The sequence below is a fragment of the Lissotriton vulgaris genome, chromosome 1_1 (assembly GCF_964263255.1).
Source record: "Lissotriton vulgaris chromosome 1_1, aLisVul1.2, whole genome shotgun sequence".
Taxonomy (NCBI): domain Eukaryota; kingdom Metazoa; phylum Chordata; class Amphibia; order Caudata; family Salamandridae; genus Lissotriton; species Lissotriton vulgaris.
Genome location: NC_141685.1, coordinates 1694822277 through 1694839161, shown reverse-complemented (window position 1 = coordinate 1694839161; position 16885 = coordinate 1694822277). Strand labels below are relative to the sequence as shown.

The window sequence follows — 16885 nt, the reverse complement described above, 5'->3', positions numbered from 1 at the left end:
CCTTGATATGTGTGATCCCTATAAGGTCCCACCTATCAAATCCCTTGGATTTCCAAAGGCTCCGCAGTCTCTCCGAATTCCACAGTGGTGTGGCCAGTGTGAGTTTCCCCTCCCATTTCAGGTGTTTATTGACAGTATGCCAGGTCTGGACGGTGTGAGCTGTAGGATCAGTCAGTGGGCACCTACCGGGTTTGGCATACAAAGCCCTGGTGTAGTCTTCCCCCTGGTAGCAGCCGTGGCATACCCGGGATCATCCGAATTCAACAGTGTGACTCTTGGTGACGTCTCACCAATCCCTACGTGAATATCTGCAGCAATCAGCCAGTTGCAGCGCATCTACTTCGTGAACAGAATTCAACACAGTACCTTCTACCACAACATCAGATGCAAATAAACTAAATCTTGTCAGCTCAGCCTAATAAAAGAGGAAAACAAAGAAACTAAGGAAATAAACCTTGAAAATCAATGGAAACCGAACAAGTAACTTTGGGGGCTTTTCAATCACTAATTCACATTAAAGCAGATTCTCGTGCCGTGGTAATCCACCTCTGATTAGCGTGTTTACTCCTGTGCAACAAGGAGTAAACAAACACCAATGTAGATCAGAACACATTCAACATAAAAGTTCTGATCAATTCATAAAAATCACTATCTCAGTTTGTATATGGCACCTTACTAAACACACTATCTTGCAGAAAAGTTCAACAATATATATATCTTGAAATCTTGGATTACGACAAATCTGATTCCCTTAAGCAACAATAAGTATAGACAATCCAACAGCTTATTCGACACAAAAGCAAAATCGAGCCCTTTTCATGTGAATGAACACACTGACAAATACCAACTGGTTAGCTCACAGACATAATAAAAACACCAAGATCACAGTAATTAAATCACCTAATGAACCACCGATCAGAAGCGAATAACCAAAAATCTTACATATAGTGTCACCCACGACTCTATACAAATCTGCACTCAAAAACTACAAATCCCACAATGGACTCAGAATGGCACAATCGCTCACAATTAATTCCACTGTACTAATACTCTCAGTTCTTCACTTAGGAACAGCTCTAGATCACTGGAGCACCACAAATGATTCAAACTATGGACTTTGGAAGTGTAGATAGTAGATATAATGTAGATCAGGGATCAAAATTATCTTGAGAAATATCTATTAGCTCTAATCTTCACCATATGGGCTACCAAAAACTGTGGGCGAGATGGTGCTATCCAGCAGATAATCGACATGATAGTGGCTTATAGATTGCGGGGTCAGGGATGGTGTTGGTCTCAAGAATATATGAGGTAAAATGCCCATAATTCCGAGATCCAATACAGCATTGCAGAAATGCGGTCAAATAAGAAGAAAGGACTGACATAAAAAATTAGTTTCAATTTACTATTTCTGGGAAAAACATGAAGATTTATTAAGAAAATTACAGTACAATACTGAAGGAAAAAACATAGCTCAATTCAACAATCAATAATAGGACTTAGAAAATCAATTGCCGTAGAGGCTGTCAACATTAGTAATAGATGCAGTCATCACCAAAATTAGAAAAAAAGTCCCAAATTGGCAGCAAATCGTTAGAGGAACGGGCAGCATCCCTAATAAAAACCCCAAAGAGTCTGGATTGTCAAGCAGGAAGAACCTTGGATGTAACAACAGCTTCCTCCGATGTTCTTTGAGGCCAGCATATCATTATCATTACGAATCATAGTGCATATTTTGCTTTATGTAGTGTCCGAATTAGAAAATAAACACACAATTATTATTATGAGTCAGCAGCAGCCATCTTTTTCTAGCTGGAGACGAGGCCTAGTCAAGGCTTAGTTAAGCATAGTCCAGAAAAATGCATTGGTTAACATCTCAGTGGTTTATTTTCAATTGTATTTGATTCATGTTAATAGACACATATCATTCTAATAAAATCGCTCCAACAGTTGTGGGGTCATCACCCACTAAATAGAAACACTTCCCACATAGGATCACTAAACAAAGACGACAACAACTTTCCAACTCCACATACATGGCATAGCTTTCTGTCCGTGTAGGCACTTTGAGACAGTAAGCGCTATACAAATTCTGCAATAAAATTCAGTACAATATATTATTATTTGCTGTGGAACAAACAACAGTGCAGAAAATCAATTTTTGTTCTCTAAGAATCATGTCACCAGCAATACCACGTCCTCTGGGTTTCCTGATCTTTGTCCAACATTAACCACTATATTTCTTCCTCCTTATGTTTTTCTGTAGCAGAATGTTTTACTGTTGGGACAGTGTCTTTCTTATTTCAGATCGCGGATCCATGCTCGATAAAGCTATTCTTTATCTCCATTGTAGTTTGTATTTATGAATAAATGCTCAGAATTGTTTTGCTTCTTGTTCAGAAATTATTTTGCTCATGTCTTATTATGGCGCATAGATTGTTTTATAGATTGGCTACCACCCTCTATTTCATATTAAGAAATCATGATTCTGTTTTGGATACAGACGTTTTCACATTTCCTCGTTTCATTAATCTAACCATGCCTTCTCTGACATTTGTAGGGGCAAATGTGAACGCAGCAAAGCTACACGAAACAGCTCTTCACCATGCGGCCAAGGTGAAAAGTAGGGACCTGATCGAGATGCTGGTAGAATTTGGAGGGGATGTTTATGCAAGAGACAACCGTGGAAAGAAGCCAGCGGACTATACCTGGCCGAGCAGCCCACTGGCCAAGTGCTTTGAATACTATGAGAGTAAGTCTTTAACTCTCTACCTTTTGGGTAAAGCAAATTATGTCGGTAAATGTGTTTTCATAATGTGCTGACTGGCAGAATATAAAGTAAAATCCCTGCAGTGATAAATCACTTGCAGTCTGGCTAACCATCATGCAGTGTAGTTTTTCTGTGGCAGAGCAACTACCATTAAATGGCTGGATCATATGTATCTGCTTAAGCTGAAGCTTTTTAGGTCGGGCCTGGGCAGCGCATGTGCTGCTCTGCGAGCCATGCTGTATTGGAGTATGGACTTGAAGCCCCGCCCACTCTCCGTGCATATTTGCCATTGGCTTGTGTCATTGTCCTTTGTAAATGCTGGTTTCTGATTCGTAAACAGGCTTGTTAGTCCCTCCTTAGTACCGCCTTCTCTTCATTTGTAATCTCCCATCAGGACTTGCCCTTTTACTTCGTTTGTTACACAGTACATTTTATTTAGTCTGTAAGCACTATTTTCTTTAATGCGTTTCTCCTATTGCAGGCACTACATGCTTTCCTGCAACATCCAGCGCTTTTCAGCGAGCCATGCGCGCTTTCACAGGGTGCTTTTACACAAAAAAGCATTAGTTTGTCAACTTGACAAACAAATGCTTTTCTTGGGTAAAAGAGCGCCATATCGCGCTTTAACTTTAATAGCTGCAGCGGACCTTTCTTCTGACACAGCTCAACTGAAGAATGGGGCGTGGCCTCAATTAACGTGAAAGCGCAGCATGAGGTGCTTGCAATGTAATAGGTCTCCCATTTTTGAAACTTTGACCTATTGGTATCATAATGACAATGCCTTTTATTATTGCAGGTTTTTTAAACACATAAATAAAAGGCATTGTCATGTACAATGCCAATAGCTCAAAATCTTGCAATTGCAAGACCTATTGCATTGCAAATGCTTGGGAAAACTTGCACTTCATGCAGAAACCTGTTTTTAATTGAGGTAATCCCTGATGGCAAATTAAAAGTCTGTGCAAACCAGTTCAGACTACAAAAAAGTTTTAAAAAAAATAAAAAACTGTGGCCCTCATCTAGGGTTTGGTGGATGGTCCATCGTCTGCCAGAGGGGTAAAGGTACTACCTCCGCTGCCCTGGTGGAATACCTCCTGCTATATTTATACATCTACGTCTGCCTGGCGAAGATGTCTGTCTTAAGAGGAGCCGCTTCCAAGCCATGTTTCATGTGGCCGCTCAGCAAACTTTTTTGACCTAAACAAACTTCCAAAGCGGGAGTTTACGTCTGTAAAGTGCAAAATAAAGTCCCTGACACCCTGGGAGATGCTTAGACTGATGGCCACAACTCTGTCAGGCTGTTAGTATAAGGTTTCTGCTAGTGAGGGGAGGAGGGTGCGAGCCTGGTAGCAAGATGGCCGCCTTCTGAGTTAGCTCTGCTGGCCAGATTGCCAATTTGGTATTTCTCTGCTTAGTGTGGCGACATCGGGGTAAACTAGTTGATGCCCCTGATCCCCTAGGTTTTCTTGCTTCGTATGATGCCTCTGGGGGCCTAGTGTGTGCTGTGAGGCCTGGGCTACGACCTTTGGTGGCAGCACGTTTGAAGCCCTGTCATGGGAACAGGTGGCCGATGACGTCATGGGAACATGAACTGGTGAAGAGTGGCACTGGATGAGTGCGGATGTAAACTGGCATCCTCGATTGGAGGCCTTGCATTCTGCTGAGAGGACTGTGCATTTTGGGGGCCCCTAGACAGTCCCAACGGTGAGTGACCTTGTGGGCGTGCTTGCCCCCTCTGGATCATGTGGAGCTAGGCGGCACTGGGGGGTGGTGGAGGGGGGAGTTGCCCCATCTACTCCCCCCGGTGGCCGCGGCCTTATTATGGCAGGGGAACGATTGCTGCAGATGGGAAAAGTCCTTTAAGTTATTCACTATAAGAATGAGGATTTGGCAGCACAATTGTGGCTCAACAATTTGAGAATCCTGAGCGTTCTGGAGTTGACTGCTATGGACCGCAGGAGGACTTCGTAGAAAAAATACTGCGTGCCCTTTTTGGGGAGGCCCTCCCCCAAGCTGATTATAGTACGCGGCACAGATCTACGGGACAGCGCCCTCCTCCAGGGCCCCTGCACTCTCCATAATAGCGAGGCTCTTAAATTACCGGGACGCTGCGCTCTGCCTTTCTAGGGACCACCGGCCTCTGCAGTTCCATGGCAGCGACATCTCTTTCTTTCCGGATTTTACCCAGGCTGTGCAGACCACCAGGTGGGACTTTTGCCCTGATAAGCGTACCCCCTAGAAAAACTGATGCTAAATACTCTGATCTACCCAGCCAACCTCTGTGTGTCACACCGGGAAAGACCCACGTCTTTACTGTCCCTAAAGTGGTTGCCAAATTCACCAGAGACCTCCCTGCTGAGGGACCAGTTTGACAGCCCTCCCCTGGGGGCTCGGCTGAAGCCAGATTAGTGATAATGACTGAAGGATCTGGGCCCACGTGATTTTGAGTCGCAGGATTATTGGTGCTGGAACCGGGGCTGGCCTACCTCATCTCATCCTCCGTTGGAACTGTACATCTGTAGGTCCCCGCTCAATGCAGATTGTCGGGGACTACTAATTTGACTCAGCAGTTGATAAGCGTTTGCCCTTTGCTGCCCCAATCACCTATCCGGCCACCCAGTGCACACGGTGCCGGGCAGTCACCTCACCCCACTTGTGATTAGTCTCCTTATGTTCATCTTGATTTTCCTAAAGGGGTTGTTGAGTGGGAGGGTTGGCCTTATTTGGCCCATTTGGGGGGCTAAAAGGGGTAGTGGGTTTTGGTTTGCTGCATTGTTTATACTGTATGATTGTTTGATTCCTCTGTTTTGCCACTCAGTTTCACGACTTCCCCTCTCTGAACGGCATACTCCCGACTTGCCATTATCACCACTGACGTTACGTTTGCTCCCTGATGGCGGCAGTTAAATGCTTGACCTGGAATATCCGGGGAATGAATGACAGGCGGAAGGCCCAACAAGTCTTTGCCTACTTACAGAGACATAAAATTGACACTTGCCTCCTGCAAGAGCTGCACTTGACAGATGCAACACCGATGTGACTGAGGGCGAACTGGACAGGTGAGAAGTATGTGGCCTGCTATTTGAACTATGCCCGGGGTGTTGCCGTAGTGCTCCGCAGAGGGCTTCATTGGCGCACACGCTCCACGTTCTGCGATACAGCGGGGCGATCTGTACTCATTGCGGGGACTCTACAGGGACACCCGCTAATATTGGTGTCCATGTATGGCTCCAACATGGATGACCCCTGCTTCTTTGTGGAGGTCTTTCACCTGGTGAGCACTATGCGCCCAGGAGCTGTGTTATGGGGCGGGGACTTCAATGTGGTTCTGGATGTTAGTGTAGATCAGGGGTCTTCAAAGTGTGGGGCGCGACCCCCAGGGAGGCCGTGGAGTGATGGAAGGGGGGTCACACATTCCCTGTCACACTTCTGACCAGGCCCATAGAACTACAAGGGATTCAGCCCCGCTCCTCCCCGTAGTGTGTCTCAGCTCGAGCTGCTGTGGGCTGCGCTGGGCTGTGTCTGCAGTCTTATCTCCAGCACAGCATGGCACAGCTGAGTTTTTCACAGGTCTTTAAAGACCATTTCCATGTTTACATACCTTTTGTAAACTGGTTACTGAGGCTTAGGTTTTTTTTCTAATTCCAGTAACCCTTGGGCCCCCACTGTGCCTATTCCTTACATTTGTATTTTACATTTACTGCAGTAATGTGAGAATGCATTTCATGAAAAGAAATATACAGTAGGGTTGGGAAAAAAAGAATACCAGCCATTTGATGTTTAAAGAGCCTGAAAAGGCCTCCTCGACTCTAAATATGTTTGTAAATAAAATCATATGCATTCATTCGTAATGTGACTTTTCTGTCTTTGTTCCCTGTAAATATCAGTCATGGATCATTGAGGCAGCCCTAGAACACAATTATAAGTGCTTTCTATTTATATTTGCTGTTCCATGTACGCAAAGATGAGTGCTGAAATATACAGCTTTAGGTTTATTTTTGTACCACCTGGGAAATCATAATACTGGGCAGGCAACCCTAACCATAGGACTGGAAGTATGTTGCAGGATCAGCATATTATTTATTTCCTCCACCCTCGATCCCTGAATAATAGCAATAGTTTAACTTGTATCTTAAACCCTACGCCGCCGTCAATAATATGATGAGTAACTTCAAGTGTCTGAAAATGCACCCTGCATTCAGAGAACTCACTTCTCATTCTTGCACTTCACTTTCACCCTCACCCTGCACAGCGACACAATGCACTCACACTGATCCCCATGCACTCACACCATTCACCCTCTCACCCTGCACTCACAGTGATCACTCTGCACTCGCAATGCACTTGTGCTGTTCACCCTGTACCTCACCCTGCAGTCACACTACTCAACTGCACTCATCCGGCACTCATGTGACACCTCATTCATCTGCCCCCTTACTGCTCAATTTGCAACTCACTCAAACAAGTTCATCATTAACCATGCATTCGTTCATCCCACTCTGCACTTACATACACACCCAAATTCATATGGTCACCTCACTCACCCTGCAGTCACTCCTTTTTCCCTACTCTCACACTGTTGCATCGCTCACCGTGCACTCACATGGGCACTCGTGTCATCCAGAGTGCAAAGGGTTAATGTGCCTGCTACAAAGAACATTTACTATGCAGATCACAGAACTGAGTGTGAGTAAACTATGAGTAGCGCTATAAAAAAAAAATGTTTGTCAGAAAGGTGCTACAGAGAGATGAGGTGCATTGTTGGTGAGTGATAGTGAGGGAATTTATGGAGAAGGAGGAAACTGAGGAGGGGCACCAAAAAAGAGTGTTGCACCATGTGTGACCAGTGCTAGGGCCAGCCCTGTCTGGGAATGTAGGCCCCCGCGAAGTTTGGGTCCTGTGGCTCCCCTGCTTCTGCCTATTACTATTATTATTTACATTTGTAGTGTGCTACAGTTACCAAAAGGAGTCCTGGGGCTAATAGCCATCTGCTGCCTGAAGGCAAATGAGAAACACATAGAAGGGGAAGGAGAACCAGCCAAATGGGGTGACCTACAGAGCATAGAGCCAGGTTTTTATATCTTCCTAAAGGATAATAGATTCTTGGTGGAGCGAAGCAAAGGAGGGTGCTCGTTCCATAACTGTGTGGCCTGCACCAAAACAGCAAGACAGACAATTCCTGAATTAGGGAACGATAAGCAGAGTGGCACAGGCCAAGAGGAGCATACGGGTCCAACCTGTGTGCTCGGTGAGGAGATAAGAAAGGACAGCAAGGGAGTGGGATAATTTGATTGAAGAGGTCAGGGATGAGGAGAAATGTGAAGTTCCGAAGGGAAGTGCAGACAGGCAAGAAGTGAGTGTGAGGGAAAATTGAGAGTACAGAGGAGGGCTACTGTTAAAGTGTGAGAGAAGATAGCTTAGAGATGATCTGTGACCTAAAAAGTAATATGATGCGACATGGGTGAGGGACTGCAGCGATAGGGGAAGAGAGGGAGTACTGGGGTGGGTGTTGAGCAGTGATTAATTTGTAATGAAAGATGTGCCAGGGACCTCACCAGGAGGCCACTGCAACTTTAACCACCCACCCATTGCCTTGCCTGTGCAGCCAATGATAATACCTAAGCGCCTACCAATCATAACACTTGTACAAGTGTGACTATTTTAAGCACCCAAAGCTATAAGAATGGCAGGAGTTTTTAATGTATATTGAATTAATAAATAGCTGTTCTGCTCATCTCTAAATTACACAGAGCCACCATGTGGCAGACGATCATAGTGCCAGTGTGCACAATTTGGTGCCAGTGCGGAGCACCGGAAACCACCTGCTCAAATTAAGCACTGGTGCTGAGGTAACAGGGGAGAGGGTCATTGGTTCAAAAAGGTGTGGAAGAAAAAAGGAGAGATATGAAATATGAATGGGGGGACTGGAGAGGTGTAAGATACAAATAGACAACAATTTGAATGGAGAGACTTGAGGTGAATGAGAAGTGCAGATTGGCACGGGAGGTGATGGGGCCAGAGAGGCCATGAGATAAATGCGAGAGACTGTTCGAGATGAGGGCAGTGAAAAGACAGAATGGCAAGAGGTGATTAAGGGTGAAGTGAGAAGTTGAATGGGGAGAGTTCAGAAGTTGTAAAAAGGGGTGAAAGAAAATGGGGGCAATGTGAGAGAGGGATCCGGGATTGGGAGAGGAGAGGAGAGAGGGATGGAAGGGAGGGTTGAGAAGAAAGCGGCATGGGTAAATTGCTTAACTCTGCACAAGACCGCCAGGGTTTTAAGGGGCCCCTGCTGCTCCCAGCCAGGGCCAGGTGAGCTTCTAATGTGACAGCACGTATTCCTGTGGAGTGGATGGCTTATCACAAATGTTGACTAGACATCTTTCTGATGTTAATTGCTGTGTTTTGGTTATAAACTGGTACTGATGGGGTGAAATCTTTCCTCAGTGTTACTGTGTGCAAAAAATATTAAAATCATGAAGCAATTCTATCCAAAAAAAACGCGGCATCACATAACATTATTAAAATTTTCTTCCCACGCAATTTAGTCAAGCCTGTCGTGTAATTTGGTCCTCACCTGCCTCATAATTCCAGTAGCCCTGCCTACAGGTTTGGAAATGTTTGTCAGGAGGGGGTCCTTACGACTGAAAATGTTGACATGGGGGTCTCGGCACCCCAAAGTTTGAAGACCTCTGGTGTAGATAGACATGTTGCCCTCACCCACAAGCCGCTGTGCAATTACGTGCCATTATTGACGCATTACCTAGGGAAGGAGGCTCGCACCAGGTGATATGGAGACGGTTACAGGGCCGTAAAAAACTTGGCTGGGATCTTTCACAAACCAAGGGCGAGTGACTGTGGGTCGAACTTTTTGACGACCATCAAAAATACAAGCCAGCAGTGCTGCTGTATAGCGCATTGCAGTAAATCTCTATGCTAACTTAGACATGTCATCCCTTCGTGCACACCCCCACATGTCGGGCATCTCCATCAACTGGCTGAAGTCCATTTTGTTCCCGCTCAGTATGCTTCAGCAGTATGTCGGGCATCTCCATCAACTGGGTGAAGTCCATTTTGTTCCCGCTCAGTATGCCACAGTGACTTTCACTCCCAACGTACACCTAACTTTGGCCCGGGACCCCGTTCGCTAACTGGTTGTTTGGCTCAGCCAAGATTTGGAGGAGCTCTGGAGGGAAAACTATGGTACATTGATGATCCGTCACTATTTTATAAGTACCTGCAGTTGTGCCACGCTCTCCATTCGCACATAAGACGGCACAGCTGTTCAAGACTACAACCCCCCTGAGACACAGATTATGATGGGTAATTTGGGGAAGGGGGGCATCTCCTGCATCTACCGTACACGAATCAAAAGCACACCAGCCACGCTAGACCAGCTCTGAAACCAATAGGAGGAATGGGTGGGTCCAGTTGAGGAGGAGGAATGGAGGGACGCACTCATGGTGCCTAAGATGGTCACTGCATTGGCTAGACTTCGCCTGATTCAACTGATTTCTTCCACATGGTCTAGGCATGTCCCCAAGTGGCAACTGTTACGTTTCTGGGGGGGCATTGATGAGGAACTCACAGAAGTCTTGGGGTGGGAAGTTCCCCATGATCCACAACACACTCTCCTGGGGTTTACGGATGGGCTGAATGGGTCTAGAAATGAAAAGCTATTTTTTAACACAGCTATGGTTGTAGCAAAGCAAGACATAGCCGCCAATTGGAAACACCCTGATACACCTAGCCTCAGGAAATGGTAGGAGGGGGTAGACTGGTGTCCTACACAGGAAAAACCTATGTATGAAGCACAGAGGTGCCCGAAGAAGTTCCGTAGGGTGTGGAGCAAATGGATGACTATTATGGCTTAAATTTGGGTTGCCCGCTTACTGTCTGTATCTTGTAAGATTTAGTGGGGTTGTGTGACGCGAGATTAATCATTTAACTGTTCGCGAATTGTCGTACCTAATGTAACTAAAATCAACATTTTTATCCAAAAAAAATCACCACCACCACTATCACCTGACCCACAGGATGAATGGGATGGGGATGAGAATAGGTCACAGGATACTGACCCAAGGGATAACTATAACACTGATCTAAACCCAGAAAATGACCCCAATTTATATCCGGCCAGACCCTCACCACCCGATGACAATAGAGGATACATTGAGTTACTTAACAGGGCGGCTCAGTATCATGGAATGGCGCTGCATAAGGAGGCTTTAGAAGAGGATTTCCTATTTGAGATGCTTAGTTCCTTTTAGAGAGCTACTCATATACTGCCAATGTTTAAAGGGATGTTGAAGCACGCAGATTAAGTCTCCTAGGGTGGAGAAAAAATATTAACCTGCACCTACTGACCCCGCCTACATCAAGGGTCAGCTGCTCTTAGACTCTCTTGTTTCCAACTCTCGCAAGAGAGGTAACTCGCAGACTACAGGTGCGGCCCTCCTCCTGATAAGGAGCCGAAGTTAATTGATGCCTCGGGCAAAAGGATAGCGTTGCAAGCAGGCAATCATTGGCGCATTGCTAATGTTAAAGCTTAGTTAGCTCGATATGATAGGGCTCATTATGATGACTTAAAAAAGCTCCTTTAATTTCTGCCTGATGAGCTTAAATCTAAGGCTAATGATCTTATCCAGGAGGGAAAACTTATTACCAATACCTCCATTAGATGCACCCTAGATGCAGCAGACACAGTAACCTGCGCAGTAAACACCAGTGTACTGTTACGCAGGCATGCTTGGTTGAGAATCTCAGGATTCAAACCTGAGCTGCAAGCTTCTATTCTCATACATTAATTTCACAAAAGAACACCTCTTTAGCCCAGCAGTTGACACCTCGCTGGAAAAAATTAAAAAAGACACTGAGGTCGGAAAGTCCAATGGGGGCTTTGCAGTTACCTTCTAACAGGGGTTCCTTTCGTCGCTCCTTTTACATGGGTGGCTCCAAGAATATATCCACAGAGAATCCCTCTTCCTTTTACAAGGGCAACAACCAAACGCCATGATCAAGAGGCTATTTTATAGGAAGTTTTAGTGGAAACAACCGTAAGGGAAGAGGCAGAGGCAACTCCACGTGCACTTCCCCTGCAAATAACAAGCAGTGACTTCCTTCCGATCCCGCCCCCCCCTTCATTCCACTCCTGTCGGGGGACGTCTCTCCCAATCTCTACCTGTCTGAAACACAATCACCTCAGACAAATGGTTTCTACAAATTATTCAATATGATTACTGCCTAGAACTTACAGAACTCCCCCAAACATTCTCCCAAGATCTTACACAATGTCACAAGAACATCTCTCCCTTCTGAAGCAAGAAGTTATCTCTCCATTAGAAAAAGGAGCTATAGAACCAGTCCCATTACAATATGACGGGGCCGGGGTATACTCCCTGTACTTCGTAATTCCCAAACAGGCCTATACTAAGCCTCAGAGAACTAATTCTTATACATTCAGTCTGACCACTTTCACATGGTGACATTCCAACAAGTGTTCCCGCACAAAGGTGACTTTCTATCCACTTTGGACTTAAAGGATGCCTATTTCCATATCCCAATACACACGGCTCACCGCAAATACCTCAGGTTCGTAGTAGCAGGCCAGCGTTACCAGTTCAAGGTGCTCCCATTCGGATTAACTACCGCACCCAGGGTTTTCACCAAATGCCTGGCAGTAGTCTCAGCTCATCTACGAAGACAACACATTCACGTCTTCCCATACTTAGACGACTGGCTCATAAAAGCCAGCTCGCAACAAAGCTGTCTATGTCAAGCTCATAAAACAGTACATTTGCTCCCCGATCTTGGATTCACAGTAAATCTGTCCAAGTGTCATCTCCAACCATCCAACACACAGGCGTATCTGGGAGCCACGATAGATACACAAAAAGCTATAACCTACCCCAATCCGGCTAGAATCCGCAACATGCAGACTCCACTCTGTCAGTTTCAGCCTCAACACTCATTGCCAGGTCGAGTGTTCATGCAGTTGCTAGGGATGATGGAATCTTGCATCCTGCTGCTTACAAAGGTGTTTTAATTGTTATATCGTTATTTCATTTTAAACGCACGTTGCTTTGTAAAACTCTGTAGCCTACGTACATTCATCCATTGATTTATTGGCAGTTTAACACTCCCTTGGCCCCGGTCCGACACGGCTCGTGCCGATTGTTCGGAGGGCTTTGTTGGGAGATCTGCCCAACTACCGGCGGATGTCGGTGTCAGCACTTCAGTCTTTGGCACCATCCCCAGTACTTAGGGTACACAGATCGCGCATGCGCAGCGGAAGTGCGCCGGCGGCGTGCCAAAGGCAAGCCCATCTGCGCCTGTCCGCGCCTGGACCGTGCCCAGGGCCATACCCTCTTGCCGGCAGTGCCTAGCACCAATGAAATCTTATTCAGGTACAGAACTCTTACAATTGTGCCCAACAAAAAATAGATCTTGTACTTCGCTTATTCTAGATGGCCCTTTTAAACTGTGAACAAAAGCCTGTACTCATTGTCATTTTAAACCTGTCACTGATTTAAAGTCTGACACTTACACCACCCAAAGTATCAAACAATAAAAAAGGAATTAATTTAGTAGCTGACCTCATTCATGCCCGTTCACTGGGCAAACATAAAGAGGAGATTGCAGACTTTTTTTCTGACCACAAAATTGATCTTCTGTTCATTACAGAAACATGGACCGACTTGGGATCTGAACCAGACCTGGTAGTTGCCACGCCCGAGGGCTATAACACTGTGAGACAGGACAGAGTAGACAAAAAAGGGGGTGGGTTAGCAATAATTTTGCGCAGCAAATTCTCGACCAAGATACTTCACGCTCCCCTGACAACTTGCGAAGCAATATATTTTTCCATCTCACTGACCCCCTCCCAAGTCTTTAAAGGCATTCTACTCTATAGACCTCCGGGTTCTAGGATGGAATTTCTGACCACTCTTAGGCATAGCTTCATGAAGGTAAAATCCGCTCGCAAAGGGGCAGATTGTCAGAATCTGCCCCTTTGTGACCGGTATTTTTGCATTTGGGATGCATCATCCCAAATGCAAAAATCGCAAATTAAGAATTCGCAAAATTGCGATTACTTGCATTTAAGGAATCTCAAATTGAGATTCCTTAAATGAAATGCATCAAAGTTTAAAAATTAGCGATTTCGCTAATAGGAGTAGCAAATTACCATGAAGTTCAACTTCATGGTAATTTGCAAAAACTTTGAAAAATGCACTTTTGTGCATTTTTCAAAGTTTCATGTTGCACACACACATGCCCTAAGGGCATGTGTCTGTGCAACATATGTGCACAGATCAATTTCAGGGGTGCAACAGGGTGTCCTTTGTAAACCCCTGCACCCTTGAAATCGCATTCTCAATTTGCGATTCGCAAATTGAGAATGTCTTCCCATTCATTCCTATGGGCCTCTAGGCCCATAGGAATGAATGAGGAGGTATTCCTTAATTGCGACTCGCAATTTGCGAGTCGCATTTAAGGAATTGTAAGAATTCGCTATTTTTTGAGCGAGTTCTTCTTGCATAGCATTTTGCTATTCCTTATTAGCGATTCCTTATTTTTCGTTAATAAGGAATCGCAAAATGGATGCTTGATGCATCTGGGGGTAAGTGATGTGGCGGAGTCCATAGCAGTCGAATGCACTTTCACAATCTTTAGAGATTTCAATTTTCACCTTGAAAATGTATATGATAAGGACACCAAGACCTTATTGGCAGACCTTGAGTCAGTAGGCTTATCACAGCTAGTCTTGGACAGTACTCATGTTGCCGGTCACATATTAGATGGTCTTTTTTCAAACTCCAAAAATATCTCTATAAAAGAAATTCTGCCTCTAGCATGGTCTGACCACCATGCGGTTATATTTAAGATACTACTTGACAACCACTTGTCCACTAAGGCATCTGCGAATGGAACGGTTGCATTTAAGGTTTGGAAAAACTTAGATAATCAACAGCTAATGACAAATCTGTCCTCCAATCAACCTGAGGTGTTGGATGACCCAAACATAGCCTCAACAGCTTATAATAATTGGCTCCGCAATGCGACGGATGAGCTAGTGCCAACTAAAAATATATCTAAAAATCGTAGTCTTCCATCAGCCCCCTGGTTCACTAACGCACTCAGGGAACAAAAACAAAAGTGTAGAAATCAGGAAAGACACTGGCGTAAATTTGATGCCATTGAAGAAAAACTTCTGTATAAGAGTGAATTAGCGAAGTATAAATTAATGATCATTCAAGAAAAAAGCATATATTTTACAGCGCAGATTGAATTGGCTAAGAATTCAAATAAACAACTCTACCAAGTAGTCACCAAGTTATCACATCAAGTGTCAGTAGCTACTCCTGCACCTTCACAAGCCTTGTGTAATTCCTTGCCGGACTATTTTTACGATAAAGTAAATAATATTTACGCCAATTTCTCTGTTCAAGGAAATTCGTCTGCTCAACTTGCAGTCACAGATGCGCCAGCTCATGTCTTAGTGCAATTTCAAAAAGTTAGCGTAGCACAAATCATTAATATCATGACTACTATTAAGTCTGGCTCAGCGAATGACCCCTGTCCACCAGCTGTTCTTGTACCTGTTACAGAAACAAGAGCCCCTGTACTAACTGAGATCTGTAATGCAACATTTTCCTCTGGGATATATCCAACTGCCTGGAAAAACACCATACTAAAACCTCTATTGAAAAAATCCCATTTGGATCCGGAGGATACCAAAAATTATAGGCCTATTGCCAGTTTGCCTTTCCCGGCCAAAGTGGTTGAAAAAGCTATGAACCTTCAAATTTCTAAATTCATGGAGGATCATCATCGGTTAGATGATACCGAATTTGTATTTCGCAAAAGTCACAGCATCGAGACTGCATTAATTAAGGCATAAGAGGAAATAAGAGTCATCCTTGACCAAGGAGGGTCGGCAGTTCTTATTCTGCTGGACCTCTCCGCGGCATTTGACACAGGCGATCATAACACCCTAATCGACCGTGTCACTGCGATGGGCATCCAGGACAAAGCAAGAGATCTGCTGTCCTCCTTTCTCTCTAATCGGACCCAGACTGTAACATTGGGCAACTTCCACTCTGCCCAGATGACACTACCGTGGGGTGTTCCTCAGGGCTCATCCCTAAGTCCGACGCTTTTTAACATCTATGTGTCGGACTTAGCCAGAGTCATCAAGGCACATGGGATGGGCCTAACATCGTACGCTGATGACACACAGCTGGTTGCTGAAAGCTTCCAAAAAGGCATGCTGGCCATCAGTAGCTGGATGGCCAGCAATTGTCTTAAACTCAACTCCGATAAAACGGAGGTTATGATTTTTGGTAAGCTGTCTCCCATCTGGTCCAGCTCCTGGTGGCCATCAGCTCTTGGTCCCCCACCAAACCCGGTTTCCAAGGTCAGGAACTTAGGTATAATATTTGATGACAAACTGACTTTTGCATCACATGCCAATACAATTGTCTCAGCCTCTTTTTATAAAATTCGGATAATTAAAAAGATCTTACAGTTTCTCCCTCTTAATGCAGGAAGGACCTTGGTTGGTGCATTGTTGATATCATCCCTGGATTATTGTGACGGACTCTTCTCCAATGCACAGAAAAGGGTTATTCAAAAACTGCAATCTGTGCAGAACGCAGAAGCCAGAATGCTGTCAGGAACCCCTAAATTCAAGTCCATTGCACATGTAATTAAAAGATACCACTGGCTCCCGGTGATGAATCGAATTAAATTCAAGGCATTATGTATTGCCTACAAAGCCTCCCGAAATCTAGGTCCCCAGTTCTTAATAAAATGTCTAGCTATCCACATTCCCGACAGGCCACTTCGATCCTCCAATGCATTTCTCTTGTCAGTGTTGCGTACCAAAACCGTCTCTTGGGGTGATCGACGTTTTGTTGTCACGGTCACAAAACTATGGAATACCCTTGTGGTAAATAAAGAGCTAGTTATTTACGCCGTGTCGGAATTTCTATAATTACCCAAGAAAATGGTAATGCATAAAATGAGGAGCAGAGTCCGTGGTCTTCGAGTTGAAAGGGTTTTATTCCAGAACTCGAGTTAAGGGAGAGCTCCTTCACCAAGCGGGTTCAGGAGTAG

At 44.9% G+C, this 16885-nt stretch overlaps 1 protein-coding gene across 1 annotated transcript in view; it reads left to right on the top strand.

Annotated features, from left to right (window-relative positions):
* The window catches only part of ASB13 (ankyrin repeat and SOCS box containing 13), a 187442-nt gene that overhangs the window by 161780 nt on the left and 8777 nt on the right, over nucleotides 1-16885 (top strand). The window contains exon 5 of the mRNA XM_086918935.1: nucleotides 2561-2752. Coding sequence (XP_086775061.1) covers nucleotides 2561-2752 — 192 coding nt within the window. The remainder of the gene's footprint in view (nucleotides 1-2560; nucleotides 2753-16885) is intronic.